Source organism: Mastigoproctus giganteus, chromosome 5 (assembly GCF_048544385.1).
Source record: "Mastigoproctus giganteus isolate SK-2022 chromosome 5, ASM4854438v1, whole genome shotgun sequence".
In the NCBI taxonomy this organism is placed as follows: domain Eukaryota; kingdom Metazoa; phylum Arthropoda; class Arachnida; order Uropygi; family Thelyphonidae; genus Mastigoproctus; species Mastigoproctus giganteus.
The window spans coordinates 159451639-159467992 of NC_143579.1; the positions used below are offsets into that span (position 1 = coordinate 159451639).

General features: G+C 41.9%; 1 protein-coding gene across 1 annotated transcript in view; it reads right to left on the reverse strand.

The window, feature by feature from the left end:
* The window catches only part of LOC150085794 (protein Skeletor, isoforms B/C-like), a 715869-nt gene that overhangs the window by 481046 nt on the left and 218469 nt on the right, over positions 1–16354 (reverse strand). The window contains exon 6 of the mRNA XM_090374255.1: positions 230–302. Coding sequence (XP_090230381.1) covers positions 230–302 — 73 coding nt within the window. The remainder of the gene's footprint in view (positions 1–229; positions 303–16354) is intronic.

Consider the following 16354-nt stretch of genomic DNA (forward strand, 5'->3'; position numbering starts at 1 on the left):
TATATATATATACACAAAAGAGAATTTGCTTTAAACTCTATAAATGTGTATCATTATCACCTTAGAAATCACTTTATAATCGCAGAGAAATCGCCTGATCACTAGAAACGCTTGGAACTTGGGGTGGAGTAGAAATGAAACCTCGATTCTATTTGCATAATTATTTTTAAACAACCATTATGAAATTAAAACCAAACAGGTATAAAATGAATCTGAATGATGTACTTACTATCCATTTTCATCTGGAATTATCTGTCCATAAGAACTTGGTTGAGGACCCACTCCAGCCCAAAAATGTACATCTACAAAAAAAGAAAATTATAAATAGATTAGTAGATATGAAAAATCTACTTAACTACAGATAAAGCTTCTATAGTGAAATAGAAAGCACCAGTTTTTTTTTTTTAATATGCATGGAGGAGTTGTTTTTCTTTTTTTTTTTTTTTGGTGCAAGGGCTACTATGACCAAATTGCGCCTATTTCTGTAGAGAGACACTGTACAGATCGGTAAATTGAGTTTATAAGAGCATATATATATTAATCTGTTTCAGAAAGTTAAAAAATTCAGATAAATTAGAGTTGTCTCCAAGAATATGTCTTAGTTGAAGAGACTCATTCAAGTTACGGAGGGATCGGAATGATGAGAATCTGACAGACTGATAATGATCGCACTCTATAAGAATATGTTTTATAGTTAGCGGTGAATCACAATGCAAGCATAGTGGGGGATTATTTCCTTGCAATAAATAGAGATGCATAAGGTGGGTATGTCCATGCTCTGGCAAGTACAACTTCTTCGTCTCTGTTTGAGAGGTAACTAGATTTCCATACCTGCAGATTCTGTTTTATATTTCGTAAGTTGTTATTTCACTGATTATGCCAAATTTCTCTCCATTTTCATTGCATATTCGGTGTATGATTAATTTATAGTCTGTGTAAGGAATCTGGATATTGTCATTGTCAGTGGGATTTCTTGCTGCTTTATCTGAATGCTCATTTCCCGGTATTCCAGATTGCCCTGGGATCCAACAAAAAGTGACACTCTATTTTTAAGATGATGATGATGATTTTAATTTTATTGGCGCAAAAACGACTGAGGTTATACTGCGCCAAAAAAGATTAAAATATGAACAAAGATAAATTCTGATAACCTTTAAAAAGATTACCTCGTCAAATTGTTATTTATATATATATATATATATATATATATATATAAGGCAGTATAAATATAAAAGTAAATGATCCAATTTATATATGTGTATATATATTAATAACTTGTAAAAACTTAAAAACTGCCGACACGTGGTCGTTGTCTGATAAAATCTGACTGAGTGTCTAAAGCTCAGTCGGATGAGTAAAAGCAGTAAAATCTATATTGCGAACTTGGTTAAAATTAACGCAATCTATTAAAATATGCTTTATTGATAAAATGGTGTCGCAAGACTTGCACATAGGAGGGTCATCTGCCCTCAGCAGAAACGAATGTGTCAGATGACTGTGTCCTATGCGGAGTCGAGCAAGAACAACTTCCGCGCTCCGATTGCTGCACAGACTGGACTGCCATGTTTCTATTACATGCTTTATCTAGTATAATTTATTTGTTCTCTCTCCATGCCATAGTTCTTGCCATTGGAAATATATCTCGTTGCGTATTATTTGCCTGTAGTCTATGTAGGGGACTGACAGGCAACGATTATTAGTGGGAGCTACTGATTTGGCTACATTCTCATCCAAATCATTTTATCTTATCCCTATGTGGCTAAGAATCCAGCAGAAACGGATATCATACTTGTATTCATGAAGAGAGCCTATCTTCTGCTGAACCCGACAGAGAACTGGATGACAGTTGTGTCTCAAAGATAATAAAGCCTGTAATACACTCAAAGAATCAGAATATATTATTGATCTCTGGCATTGAGAAGTTCGAATGTGATCCAAGGCTAACTCTATAGCATGCAGCTATGCAGTGTATATGCTGGATTCAGGAAGAATCTGCTGAGATATTATAGTGTCCAGAAAGACAACAGCAGATCCTACGCTCGATTCAGACTTCGAGCAGTCTGTGTAAACGGACAGGAAGTCAGAGTGCTCAGCTCGGTGTGCAGAATAGTGCTCCTGGTAGACAGATGACAGAGTCTCAGACTTTTCCCATTTCTTAAGGGAAAAGTTGCACAATGGGGTATGAGCATGCCAGGGTGGAAGAGTTTCATTTGGTGTTTGTGCAACCTTGTCTACCATGATGTTAAACTATCTGAGTAGCTCTTGGACACGAATACCAAAAGGTCGGTTGGCATTCTGACGGATATTGTAGAAGTTTTCCCAACGTGGCTCAAAAACGGATGTCCAGGTAGGATGGTCTGTTTCAACTTTAAAGCATAGTTTAAAGACAACCGCTTACGTCGAAGGGATAATGGTGGTTCATTTACTTCGACGTATAAGCTCTGCACAGGAGATGTTCGAAATGCTCCAGTAGCAATACGGATAGCCTGATGGTGAACAGGGTCCAGCCATCCAAGGATACTATCTCTGGCTGAGGAGTATACCTGGGACCCGTAGTCTAATTTGGATCGTACAAGTGCACGATAAATACATAGTAGGGTGCAACTGTCTGCTCCCCAACGCATAGACGAGAGAGATTTATTTTTATTTTATTGTTATTTGTTTTTTTTTTTTTTAGGAGCATTAGCAACTAAGGCCATATTGCTCCGGTGCGGTGGTCATTCCCTGACCTTTCCGCATGCTCCGTATTTCGTGGTGACGGGCTCGAACCCCGTTCTAATCAAGAAGCGTGTGCTACGCACTGCTGCTCCTTCCCACCTGGCTACGGAGGCGCCGACGAGAGAGAGCGAAGAATGTTTAGTCCCCTCGTGCACTTTGTACAAAGTTGATGAATATGTTCTAGAAAGGTCAACTTTTTATCAAACACAAGTCCTAAGAATTTTGTGTCTGACACTACTGAAATAGCATTTTGTCCGAGCCTTAATTCAGGTTCAGGATGAAGATTACGCTTACGACAAAAGTGTACACAAACGGTCTTCTGCGGCGAGAACCTGAAGCCATTGGCAAGTGCCCAGGAATTAAGGCGATTGATGGCTTGTTGCAGTTGTCTTTCAATAACCCTCATGTTGCATGACTGACAAAATATGCTAAAGTCATCAACATAGAGGGCACTGTTTACAGTTGGAGGAAGTTGTTCTGTGATAGAATTTACTTTGATGGCGAAAAGCGTAACACTTAATACTGATTCTTGTGGTACTCCCTCCTCTTGGCAGAAAGGACGAGAGAGTGAGGATCCCACACAAACTTGGAAAAATCGATGGGCTAAAAAGTTTTTAATAAAAATGGGGAGATGCCGTCTAAGACCAAGGCTATGCAAATCTTTTAAGATGCCAAATCTCCAAAGTTGTGTCATACGATTTCTCCATGTCAAAGAACACTGACACCAAGTGTTCGCGTTTTAGGAAAGCATCCCGGATGCATGTTTCCAGTATAATTAAGTGATCAAGAGTTGATCTGTTTGTTCAGAAGCCGCACTGGATGCTGGAGAGAAGATCATTCGATTCTAAATATCACATTAACCAAAAATTTATCCATTGTCTCCAGGACTTTGCACAGACAGCACGTCAGAGCTATAGGGCGGTAAATAGTAGCGAGTTTAGGATCCTTTTTTGGCTTCACAAAGGCAAGCACAAGTGCCAGCACCAGGAATCCGTAAATTGCTCTTTCATATAGATTCTGTTATACAGAAGAAGCAGGCGATCCATAGATGTAGGTGACAGATGTTTAAACATTTCATAATGGATGTCATCTGGTCCAAAAGCACTTGCCTTAGAATGGTAGAGAGCTCTTTTTAGTTCCTGCTGAGTGAAAGGCAGATTGTAGGGGAAAAAGCCTTTCGATGTTAAATTTAGTGCCTCTTTTTCCGTTTTATGTTTCAGGGCCAGGAACTCTGGGGAATAGGATGATATCCGAGAGATGTTTGAAAAAGTTTCCCCAAGAGCATTGGCTATTGCAGTGGCCTCTGCAATAGTGCATCCATTATAGTCTAGGATCGATGAAGGGTGGGATGTATATTTTCCATTCATTTTTCAGATTTTATCCCAGACTACCTTAGAGTTGGTAGACTGGTTAATAGATGATGTTGTTGTTGTTGTTGTTGTTTGAGGGCTATTGGCGCAAGAGCAGCTTAGGCTATAATGCGCCTAATCTAGGTTACAGTTTCATATTTCGACATTTTTTATTATGTTGTTCAGATGGGAAGCCAAGATTTTATTTTATAATTACGTAACTTTTTGGTAAATGTTACACTATTTATTTTTATATGTTTTGGTAGTATCCGATTAACTTAAGGAAAAAGAAAACGTCGGTAATATTTGGCCGGTTATCTAAAATTGTTTTGAGCGTTAGGTTGTTTTGTGCGTTCGTGGTTATTTGAAAGGCTTTTATACGTTCTGAAGTAAATCTTGGACAGTTCACCATGAAGTGATGTACAGTGAGTGGAACTTGACAGTTTTGGCACTGAGGAGGGTCTTCACCTCTTAGTAGGTAAGAATGGGTCATATGGGTATGCCCAATTCGCAATCGAGCAAGGATCACTTCTTCGTGTCTGTTGGATCGGCAACTGGTAGTCCATGGTCGGAGTGTTTGTTTAATTACACGAAGTTTGTTGTTACTTTGATCTTTCCAATGTTGTTGCCATTGTTTTAAACTGCTTTGGTGGATTAACGACGTGTAATCGGTATATGGTATTGAGCGGAATGCATAGTAAGAGGTAGCAGCTTCTCTTGCCGCTTTATCTGCTTTTTCATTCCCAGTTATTCCTGTGTGGCCTGGAATCCAACAGAAACTGATCTTGTGATTATTTTGCAATAGCTTAGTTACTGTATATTGTACCTGTTGTAAAACTGGGTGTGCTTTAGTATTGGCATTCTGTAAAGCAATGACAGAGCTAAGCGAGTCCGTGAAAATTATGCTGTCTGCTATCTGTTCATGTTTAATTTTGTTTACGGCCATCAAAATGGCTTGTAATTCTGCTGTAAAGATGCTGCATTCTTTTGGAAGTTGTTGGATGAGAGTAGTCTTCAGAGTGAATCGCAGCTCCTACACAAGTTTCTGTTTTTGAGCCATCTGTGTATATGAAAGTTGAATGTTCATATTTTTCTTTGTATGCTGCATGTAGTTGCTGGTAGTTTGTTCTCGGGAGATTTGTTTTCCCCCAAGATTGGAAATGCAGGTCACACACAGGTTGAGTTATGATCCATGGTGGAATAATGTGTGTTTGTTTGGTTTGGTTTGGTTTTTAATGGCGCATTGGCAGCTAAGGCCATAATGCGCCAAGACAAATTTAAAATGTTATTAAACATTTTGGTAGCAAAAGCTACCACGTCAAACAAAGAATTATTACGTTAACAAGGTATAAAAGTAAAACCATAAAACTTACATCTTTGTATAAACATTAATAGATTGTAAGAAGTTAAAAACGTCAGACATATTGTCTCTGTCACCTATAATCTGACTGAGTGTAAATGGCTCAGTCAAATTATTAAAATCAGTAAAACACAAGCGTCGTGCTTCAGTAATAACAGGACATTCTACAAAAAGATGACTGACGGTTAAAATAACATTACAATTCTCGCACATAGGTGGGTCATCCGCCCTCAGCAAATAGGAATGTGTTAGATGACTATGACCTATGCGGAGCCGAGCAAGAACAACTTCCTCTCTTCGGACCCTGCGTAGACTGGACTGCCATTGCATAATTACAGGCTTAATGCGATGTAATTTATTTGTGGCCTGTCCATGCCAAGAATCTTGCCATTGGGAAAGTAGTTTAGAACATATTATTTGCCTGTAGTCTGTATAGGGGACTGACAGGCAATAATTATCCAGGGAAATGGCTGATTTGGCAGCGGCATCAGCTGATTCATTTCCCCGGATCCCAATGTGGCTTGGGATCCAGCAAAAACGAATATCGAATTCTAATTTCTTGAGGGAAAAAAGAATCTGCCGGATCCCGGACAGGATCGGATGAGGATTAAAACTCACCGATGCCAGAGCCTGTAACACGCTCGACGAATCACAATAAATCATATAACTCTAGTAGTCGCGATTTTTAATGTGATCTAGGGCTGTTTGAATTGCATGCAACTCTGCAGTATAAATGCTAGTTTCTTGTGGGATCTTATAGGATAATGTTTTGTGAGGGAATACAACAGCAGATCCCACATGACATTCTAACTTTGAGCCATCTGTGTAGACTGGCAGAAAGTCAGAATACTGCTGTCTATGTGATGCAAAGAGTTGCTGGTAGACTGATGGCGGTGTAGTAGCCTTCTCCCAGATCTTAAGGGAGAAGTCGCAAGTTGGAAGATAAGCATGCCAGGGTGGAAAGAATTGCCTTGGTGACTGGGCAACGTTGTCTACCGTCAAGTTTAACTCATTCAGCAGCCCTTGAATGCGAATACCAAAGGGTTTGTTGGCAGTCCGACGGGTGTTGTAGAGGTTTTCCCAGCGCGGCTCAAAAACGGATCGCCACGTGGGATGATCGGGCAGGGATTTTAATTTAAATGCATACCGTAAGGACAACTGCTTACGTCGAAGAGACAGAGATGGTTCATTTGCTTCAACGTAAAGGCTTTGGACAGGAGATGTGCGAAATGCTCCAGTGGCTGTCCGGATGGCTTGATGGTGGATTGGATCTAACCACCGAAGTGCACTATCTCTAGCAGAACCATAAACCTGAGACCCATATTCAAGTTTGGTGCGGACAAGTGCTCGGTACAGGCGAAGAAGGGTAGAACGATCTGCGCCCCATGAAGTTGACGAAAGGGCACGAAGGATGTTAAGCCCTTTGATACACCTTGTCCTCAGCTGACGAATGTGTTGTAAAAATGTCAGCTTTTTGTCGAAAATAAGTCCAAGGAATTTGAATTCTGCTAAAACTGGGATGTTATTTTGCCCAAGCCTTAATTCTGGGTCAGGATGAAGATTACGTTTGCGACAGAAGTGTACACAAACCGTCTTCTGTGATGAAAATCTGAACCCATTAGCCAAAGACCAAGCTGTAAGATGGTCAATGGTTTTCTGCAGTTGCCTTTCAATGACCCTCATATTGCATGAGTGACAAAATATAGCAAAGTCATCTACATAGAGGGCATTGTTTACAGTGGGTGGAAGTTGTTCTGTGATAGAGTTTATTTTGATTGCGAAAAGCGTGACACTTAGAACGGATCCTTGTGGGACTCCCTCTTCCTGAGAGAAAACTCGAGAGAGGGTGGATCCTAAACGGACTTGAAATTGGCGATTCGAAAGAAAGTTTTTAATGAAAAGAGGAAGGTTACCTCTAAGACCAAAGTTATAAAGGTCTTTCAAAATCCCAAATCGCCAGGCTGTGTCGTACGCTTTTTCAATATCAAAGAAAACTGCTACCAAATGCTCGGATTTAATAAAAGCATCACGAATGGACGTTTCCAATCGGATTAAATGATCCAGAGTGGATCTATTTCTTCGGAAGCCGCACTGTGTCCTGGAAAGCAGACCGTTTGTTTCTAAATACCATACCAGTCGTGCATTAACCATTCTTTCCAGGACTTTGCACAAACAGCTTGTCAGAGCAATAGGCCGATAGTTACTTGGATTGCTAGGATCTTTTCCTGGTTTTGGGAAAGGAAGGACGATAGCCCTTTGCCAGGAATCCGGAAATTGTTTGTAAATAAAAATTCTGTTAAACAGAATTAAAAGGTGATCCTTAGATTGTGGTGAGAGGTGTTTTAGCATTTCATAGTGGATGTCATCGGGCCCTACAGCACTTGCGTGTGTGAGAAAGAGTGCAGCATTTAATTCCTCCCGTGAAAAGGGCTTGTTATATGATTCAAGCCCTTTTGAATAGAAGTTCAGGGGGTTTTTCTCATTTTTCTCTTTCAGGGCCAAAAACTCTGCGGGAAAAGATGTTATTGCAGATATTTTTGCAAATGTTTCCCCTAGAGTATTTGCTACTGCAGTTCGATCTGCAATTGGACATCCGTTATGCTCGAGGATCACAGAAGGGCATGGTGGATATTTTCCCTTCATTTTCCGGATCTTATCCCAGACTACTTTTGAGCTAGCAGCCTGAGTTATGGAAGATGTAAAACGAATCCAAGATTTCCTTTGGCTCTGACGTCGTACATAACGCGCTTTCGCACGTGCACGTTTGAATGATATTAAATTTTCAGTGGTGGGATATCGGCGGAATATCCCCCACGCTTTGTTTTGTGCTTTTTTTGCTGCTGTGCATTCGGAATTCCACCAAGGTTTGGGAAATAGTGGGAACCGGCTGGATGATTTTGGGATTGCAATTGCAGCTGCTTGGACAATTCTTTCTGTGACGTACATGACTGCATCATTGATTGGCTCCTGACTGACTGTAGTGATGTCAAAGTTTCCCAGATATTGAAAGGCATTCCAGTCAGCCTGATCGATCTTCCACCGCGGTAAACTAATTGGCAGACAGGGTCTACCATTAGTTAGGGTTGTTATCACGGGGAAGTGATCGCTTCCATATGGATTCTCTTCCACCTCCCAAGTAAGTGAAGGAAGGAGAGAAGGGGAGCAGATAGAAAGATCAATGGCAGAGAATGTACGGGTAGGCATGTGGAAGAAGGTGTTTGTTCCCACATTTAGGAGGGAGAGATCATTGTCAGTGAGCATATGCTCTATGACTCGTCCCCTTCCATTGATGTCAGCACTACCCCACAGAGTGTTATGTCCATTGAAATCCCCAAGAATTAAACAAGGGGAAGGCAATTGCATGATAAGATCATCAAGGTCTTTCTGGGGGATGTCAATCCCAGGTGGCAAATAAACAGAGCAGACAGTTAATAAGAACCCCACTGTAAGGCGAATTGCTACAGCTTCAATGCTAGTTGTAAGCTGCAAAGCCTGAAATGGGATCTGGTTGCCGACGAGGATTGCGACTCCTCCGTGGGCAGAACCATCCACAATTCTATCCTTACGAATGATGGTAATGTTATGCATGGTGGGGTCATCATTTGCCTTTAAATAAGTCTCCTGTATGCAAAAGCAAACTGGTTTGTGCTTTTGCAGGAGTGCCTTGATGTCGTCAGTATTTTGCCGGAATCCACGACAATTCCACTGTAGGAATTTACCCATTATTTGGGCTTGGTGGGTCCGTCAGGCGGCTTCCGAGGTGCTGAGGGCTTAATTTTGTCAGTCTTGGATTTATCTTTCTTGGGGAAGTATGGACGCTGTCCTGTGTCCATTTCTTCCTCAGCGAAGAGTTCCAAAACTGACTCATCATGTACCTCCTTCTGCTCGACATCCATGTTTTCCTGGGTACTAGGTGTTACTTCCCCTTTCTTATTCTTTTCTTTTGCTTTTGTTACTTGTGGAGCATTAGGAGGTATCGATATAGGAGTGGCAGCTGATTGGTCCCTTTGTGCAGGTTTTTGGGAGCTTAAAAGATAACGTGCAATGGGAGTAAATGATTCTTTAGGAGGGACAGACATGTCCGTCTGAGTCCCAATCGAACATCTCCCTGCTACCTTCTGGGCGTAGGTAGGTTTTTTGATGTTAAGAGGTTTCACTGCTTTTCTTGCCTCCTGGTACGATATGTTTAGCTCTGCCTTCAGCCGTTGAATTTCTTTTTCTTCTTTCCACCTCTGGCATGCCCTTGAATAGGCCGGATGTTCTCCCTCACAGTTAATGCAGGTGGGTTTAGTGGCTGAACATGCTGTTGTTTCGTGGTCCTTTGCACCGCACCGGGCACATGCAAGGACTCCACGGCAGGCCATTTGAGAATGTCCATACTTCTGACATTTAAAACACCGTAAAGGGTTCGGAATGTATGGACGTACTGGACAGTTGATGTATCCAGCTTTAATCTCATCAGGAGGTTTGGGAGAGTTAAAAGTCAGGATAACACTCCTGGTTTTAACAGTTTTCCCATCCCTTCGCGCAGTGATTCTCTTGACGGCAGTAACTCCCTGTGGTTGTAATTCGGAGCAGATTTCCTCCTCGGTGACGTCGAGAAGGTCCCACTCCGAAATGACACCTCTCGATGAATTTAGTGTTCTGTGTGGTGTCACTGTTATGGGTATACCTCCGATTGATGTTACTCGGAGTAGATGTTCAGACTGCCCGTCATTTTTTGTTTCAATCAAGAGGTCCCCAGAACGGAGCCTCTTAACTGACTTGGGTGTACCTGCTAACCCATCCAACCCTTTTTGTATAAAAAAGGGCGACATTTTACCAATCGGTGTTTCATTGGTGGAATGCATTATTAAGAACCTTGGGACAGGCCCTGATGGTAGTTCGGTTTGCTGCCTCTTTGTAGCAATAATGCTATCTGCCTCTCCGTCTGTATTTTCAGATAGGGACCGGGTTGGGGCCCCTGAAGGAATACGTTTATCAGGATTCATGAAGATTTTTAAATTGTTCAGTGCCCGGGCTCCCCACCCACCACGGAGCCCAAAGGGACGCCCACTACCCGGCATGCAATAAATGCGCTCGGGAGTGGGACGCCAGGGCTACCCAGACACTATACCCGCACCGCCGCCAGCCTGAATCCTGTCCCTCGGACCATGAGGGTAGGGGCGTGGCATTGACACGGTTGACCCTCGCAGGCGAGCCTACTAGCCGATTGATCCTAGCCGGGCCTTCCAGGACCACCCGTCTTGTCGAAGCAGGGGCCAAAGTGGTGTATTGAAGCTGGGCCCCTCAACCACCAGGATCCCCCTTTCCGAATTTCCACGGGTCGCAGCGCACGGCAAACACGCCGGATTCCATTGATGTAAGCCCGGAACCTAGGCTGTGGGCGTTGGATCCCAGTGATGCTAGTCTGGAAGTCCAGCAGCGTCACTGGGAGGTCCCCTCACCACGGAATAATGTGTGTAGTCGTGGTAGCTATGCTATCATAATTAAGCTCTCGGCATAACAGTAAATCTTTTAGTCGGATGTTGGAAGGGCGGTTTATTCGTGGATGGGCTTGGTATACATTTTCCAAGTACAATGAAAACAGAACCTCTCTATTTGGATGGTCGGTGATGGATTTTATCTTTGCAGCATAGTGTAATAATAAGTTCTGTCGTCTAAGTTGTAGTGAAGGTTCATGGGCTTCTGCATACAGGCTTTGTACAGGCGAAGTGCGAAAAGCTCCAAGTGCTATACGGAGTGCACTGTGGTGTATGGGATCTAACCATCTCAGTGCACTTGGTCTTGCAGAGTCGTAAACTGGTGCTCCATAGTCCAGCTTGGAACGCACTATTGCTCGATAAAGTTTAAGTAGTGTATGTCGATCTGCACCCCAAGTTGTTGCGGAGAGAACTTTGAGTAGATTTAACTTCTTGATGCAGGAATGTCTTAGTTGCTTAATATGTTCAAGGAATGTCAGTTTTTTATCTAAGAGAAGTCTTAAGAATCTTATGTTTGGTACAACTGGGATCATATATCCATCTAGCTTAAGTTCAGGATCTGGGTGTAGGTTTCGTTTCCTACAGAAGTGTATACATGCAGTTTTCTGTGTGGAAAACCGGAAGCCATTTGTTTGTGCCCATTGACTTATTTTATTTATTGCTCCCTGTAACTGCCGTTCTATAGTTCGCATACTCTGAGAATGATAGGACATACTGAAATCATCAACGTATAAAGCGGTATCAATAGGTTTTGGTATATGCTCAGTTATGGAGTTTATTTTGATAGCAAAGAGGGTTGTGCTAAGCACAGACCCCTGAGGTACACCCTCTTCTTGGGTGAAAACTTTTGAAAGAGTATTCTGCAATCTAACTTGAAATGACCTGTGGAGTAAGAAATTTTGAATATATTTAGGAAGATGTCCACGTAATCCAAGGTGGTATAGGTTTTGAATAATTCCATAACGCCACGCAGTATCGTAAGCTTTTTCTATGTCGAAACATATCATTACGTGGTGCTCTTTTCGGATAAAGGCATTCCGCACACTGTTTTCTAATTTGATCAGTAAATCTAGTGTTGAACGATTTTTTCTGAAACCATGCTGTGCTGGATTGAGGAGGTTATTTCTGTTCAAAAACCATGTTAGACGAGCATTGATAATTTTCTCCATAACTTTTCCCAGGCAACTGGTTAGAGCAATTGGACGGTAGTTGCGTGGGTCAGAGAGGTCTTTCCCCGATTTTGGGAAAAAGCAAGAATTATTGCATGACGCCAACTGTCTGGAAATTGGTTTTCTAGGAAGATTCTGTTATATAGTTCTAGTAATGCCATTTGGGATTGATCATCGAGTTGTTTTAACATCATATAGTGGATTTGGTCTGGACCTACAGCACTCTGCTTTGTCTGGGATAGAGCGTGTTTCAATTCGTAGAATGTTAAGGGTAGGTTGTACTCTTCATTATTTCTTGTGGAAAAATTCAGTTTATGTCTTTCCATTCTTGCCTTGTATATTTGAAAACTGGGAGTATATGATGTGGTCGCTGATATTCTGGCGAAGGTTTCGCCCAGTGCATTGGCTATTTCTGATGGCTCTGCAGTGACTTGTCCATTCCAGTTTAGGATCGGAGTTGGGGTAATCGGGTATCTGCCACTCATTTTGTTAATTTTATTCCAGACAGTTTTAGATGATGTGGAACTTGTTAATGTAGATGCAAATTTTATCCAGGATTCTTTCCTACTGGCCCGCCTAATATATCTGGCTCTTGCCCGTGCCTTCTTGAACAATATGAGGTTCTCTAAAGTTGGATATCTGCGAAAAGTATTCCAGGTTTTGTTTCGCTCTTTCTTAGTCTGCGCACATTCTGCATTCCACCATGATTTTGGATGTGTTGGAAAGTGAGACGATGTTTTTGGGATAGAGTGTTCAGCAGCTTGAATTATTTTATTTGTTATATATTGTACTGCTGCATCTAACGGTTTTTGCTTGATGGTATCAACATTTAGTTTTGCTAATGTTTTATAAGTTTCCCAATCTGCTTCATTTATTTTCCATCTGGGAGTTTTGCGTGACTTGCATGTGGTTCCTAGTGCCATGGTGATGATTATTGGATAGTGATCACTGCTGAGAGGATCACTGTGCACTGACCAATCAAGTCTTGGAAATAGTATTGGAGAACATATAGACAGGTCTATAGCTGTAGTATTTCCTGATGGAAGATGTGTATAAGTATGTGTGCCGTCGTTCAACAAAGTTAAATCATTCTCGTCTATCCATTTTTCAATTTGTTTTCCTCTCCGATCTGTGGTTGTGTTACCCCACACAGGGCTATGCCCATTGAGGTCGCCTAGTATACAGAAGGGGGTTGGCAACTGTCTTACAATGTCTTCTAAGTCCTGTTGTAATAAATTTTGGTTTGGTGGAACATAAATTGTTATTACTGTTATGAGGGATCTAGCGGCTATGCGTACTGCAATCGCTTCAAGGGTTGTGTTTAGCGGGACAATCTGGGAAGGAATGCGAGAATTTATTAGTATTGCCACACCACCATGGGTTGTGCCACCTGTTACTCTGTCCTTTCGGTATGCTGTATAGTTCTTTATTAAGGTAGAGTCTTGAGGTCTGAGGTAGGTTTCTTGTAAGCAAAGACATAATGGTGCATACTGTGTAATCAGGTCATATATATCACCTATGTTAGTGCGGAGTCCTCTACAATTCCACTGGATTATGGTTTTCATTATTTGATTTTGGAGAGGTTTTCGGTCTGTTTCCTAGATGCTGTTTTAAGTCTTTCACACGTTGGTTTTTCCTTTTTCGGGAAATATGGTTTTCCGGTGTCCATATCGTCTTCCGCGAAAATCTCTAATACTGGTTCATCTGCTTGGTTGGTTGCTTCTGTCTCCATTTGTTCGGTTGCCTTCTGACTTATGACATTATGTTTTCCTTGAGGTGCTTTCGATTCTGAGTGTTTCTTATCGGGAGGCACGGAAAGTGGTGTGTTGGTGAGTTTCTCTTGATGTTTTGGCTGGGAAATTGTGAGTAGTGCTCGTGCCCAGTCTGAGATAGATTTCTTTGGAGGAATTGTAAAATCTGTTTGGGTTTCTATTGTACGACAATTCGTTATGACCTGCGCGTAGGAAGGTCTGTTTAAGATAGTCGGGTGTATAGTTCTCTTAGCTTCTTGGTATGTGACAGAATGTTCCACTTTATACCGCTGAATCTGCTTTTCTCTTTTCCAATATTCACAATTCTTGGAATAGGCAGAATGGTCTCCCTTGCAGTTTGGACATTTCGGTTTCTCGGATGAACAGTTCTGATTGCTGTGATCCTGGGACCCGCAGTTGGAACAGATAGCTACACCACGGCATGCCATTTGTGAATGACCATACTTTTGGCATTTAAAGCAGCGGAGAGGATTTGGAATGTATGGTCTGATGTTACAATTTAGATATCTGGCCTTCACAGTTGTAGGTGGTTTAGGAGTGTTGAACGTTAGTATGATAGTTCTGGTTGGGATAAGTGTCCCATCTCTTGTAATTTTAATCCTTCTCACAGCTATAACGCCTTGATTTTCAAGTTCATTTTTAATTTCTTCTTCGGAGACGCTGATAAGGTCCCACTCAGAAATTACTCCTTTCGATGTATTTAGCGTATTATGGGGAGAGACCTTTACTGGAATCCCACCATATGTTTTCATTTGAAGCAGTCTTTCTGCGTGTTTGGCATTTGCTGTCTCGACTAGAATGTCGCCTGATTTTAGTCGCTTAACATTTTTTGGTGTTCCAGCCACACTTTCTAAACATTTCTGGATGACGAATGGCGACAATTTTCCTAATGGCTGTTCTGTCGTAGAATTAAAGACAATAAAGGTAGGTGCATTAAGTGATGCTATTTCCTTTTTTTGCCTTTTGGTTGCAGTAGTCACATTGTCCTCATTTTTCCGACTCAAAGAAGTCAGATCTTTGGGATTCGTGGTAATGTTTGAGTCATTCATGTTTGCTCCTTTTGGCCCTGGGAGTGAGAGCTTTTCCTCCCAGGTTTCCGGCCCCGCCACGGGGAGGCAGGAGCGGTGCAACCTAGTGACCAAGCGGAAGTAGATTAGTGGTTAGTAGGACTAGAATATATATAAAAGAAAGGTGACTTTCCTTGCTTAGGAACCTTTGCACTGATACTTTTCAGTAACTATATATATTTACAGAAGAGAATTAACTTTAAACTCTTGATATATCTAACACTCTTTCACTTTATGAATCGCTTTAGAATTGCACAGAAATCGCCTGATCACTAGAAACGCTTGGCACTCGGGGCCAATAGATGATGTAAAACAGATCCATGATTCCTTTTGACTCTGACGGCGAATGTAGCGTGCTTTGGCTCGTGCACGCTTGAAGGCTATTAGATTAACAGTGGTAGGATGTCGGCAGAATATCCCCCACGCTTTGTTTTGAGTCTTTTTTACTGCTGTGCATTGTGAATTCCACCAAGGTTTGGGAAATGGTGGAAACCGGGCAGATGTTTTTTGAACAGCATTCGCTGCTGCTTGGACAATAATTTCTGTGATGTACGTTACTGCTTCATTGTTAGGCTCCTGACTGACAGTACTGAGGCCAAAATTTGCCTGATATTGGAAGGCAGACCAGTCAGCCTAATCAATCTTCCACCATGGTAACCTGAAGGGAAGACATGGTCTCCCATTGTATAACGAGGTTATCACAGGGAAGTGATCACTTCCATATGGGTTATCCTCCACTTTCCAAGTCAGTGAAGGGAGTAGAGAAAAGGAGCAGATAGAGAGATCAATGGCAGAAAATGTATGGGTAGGCATGTTGAATAAGGTGTTTGTTCCAGTATTCAGAAGGGAAAGATCATTGTCATTTAGCATACGCTCTATGATTCGTCCCCTTCCATTGATGTTAGCACTATCCCACAGGGTGTTATGTCCATTATAATCACCGAGAAGTAAGAAAGGGGGAGGCAACAGCGTTACAAGATCATTAAGATCTTCCTGGGAGATGTTAGTCCCAGGTGGAAAATAAATAGAGCAGACGGTTAATAAAATTCCCACTGAAAGGCAAATTAGAACAGCCTCTATGCTGGTTGTAACCAGCAAGGGCTGAACTGGGGTCTTGTTGCCCACAAGGACAGTCACTCCTCCATGAGCAGGACCATCCGCAATTCTATCGTTACGAAAAATTGTGATGTTATCCATGGTGGGATCATCATTTGTCTTTAGATAAGTCTCCTGGAAGCAAAAGCAAACTGGCTCGTGCTTTTGGAGGAGGGCCTTGATGTCATCAGTATTTTGCCGGAATCCACAACAATTCCATTGTGGGAATTTAGCCATTATTTTGGCTTGTTGGGTCCATCATGCGGCTTCCGGGGTGCTGAGGGCTTACATTTTTCAGTCTTGGATTTATCTTTTTTGGGGAAGAATGGACACTGTCCCGT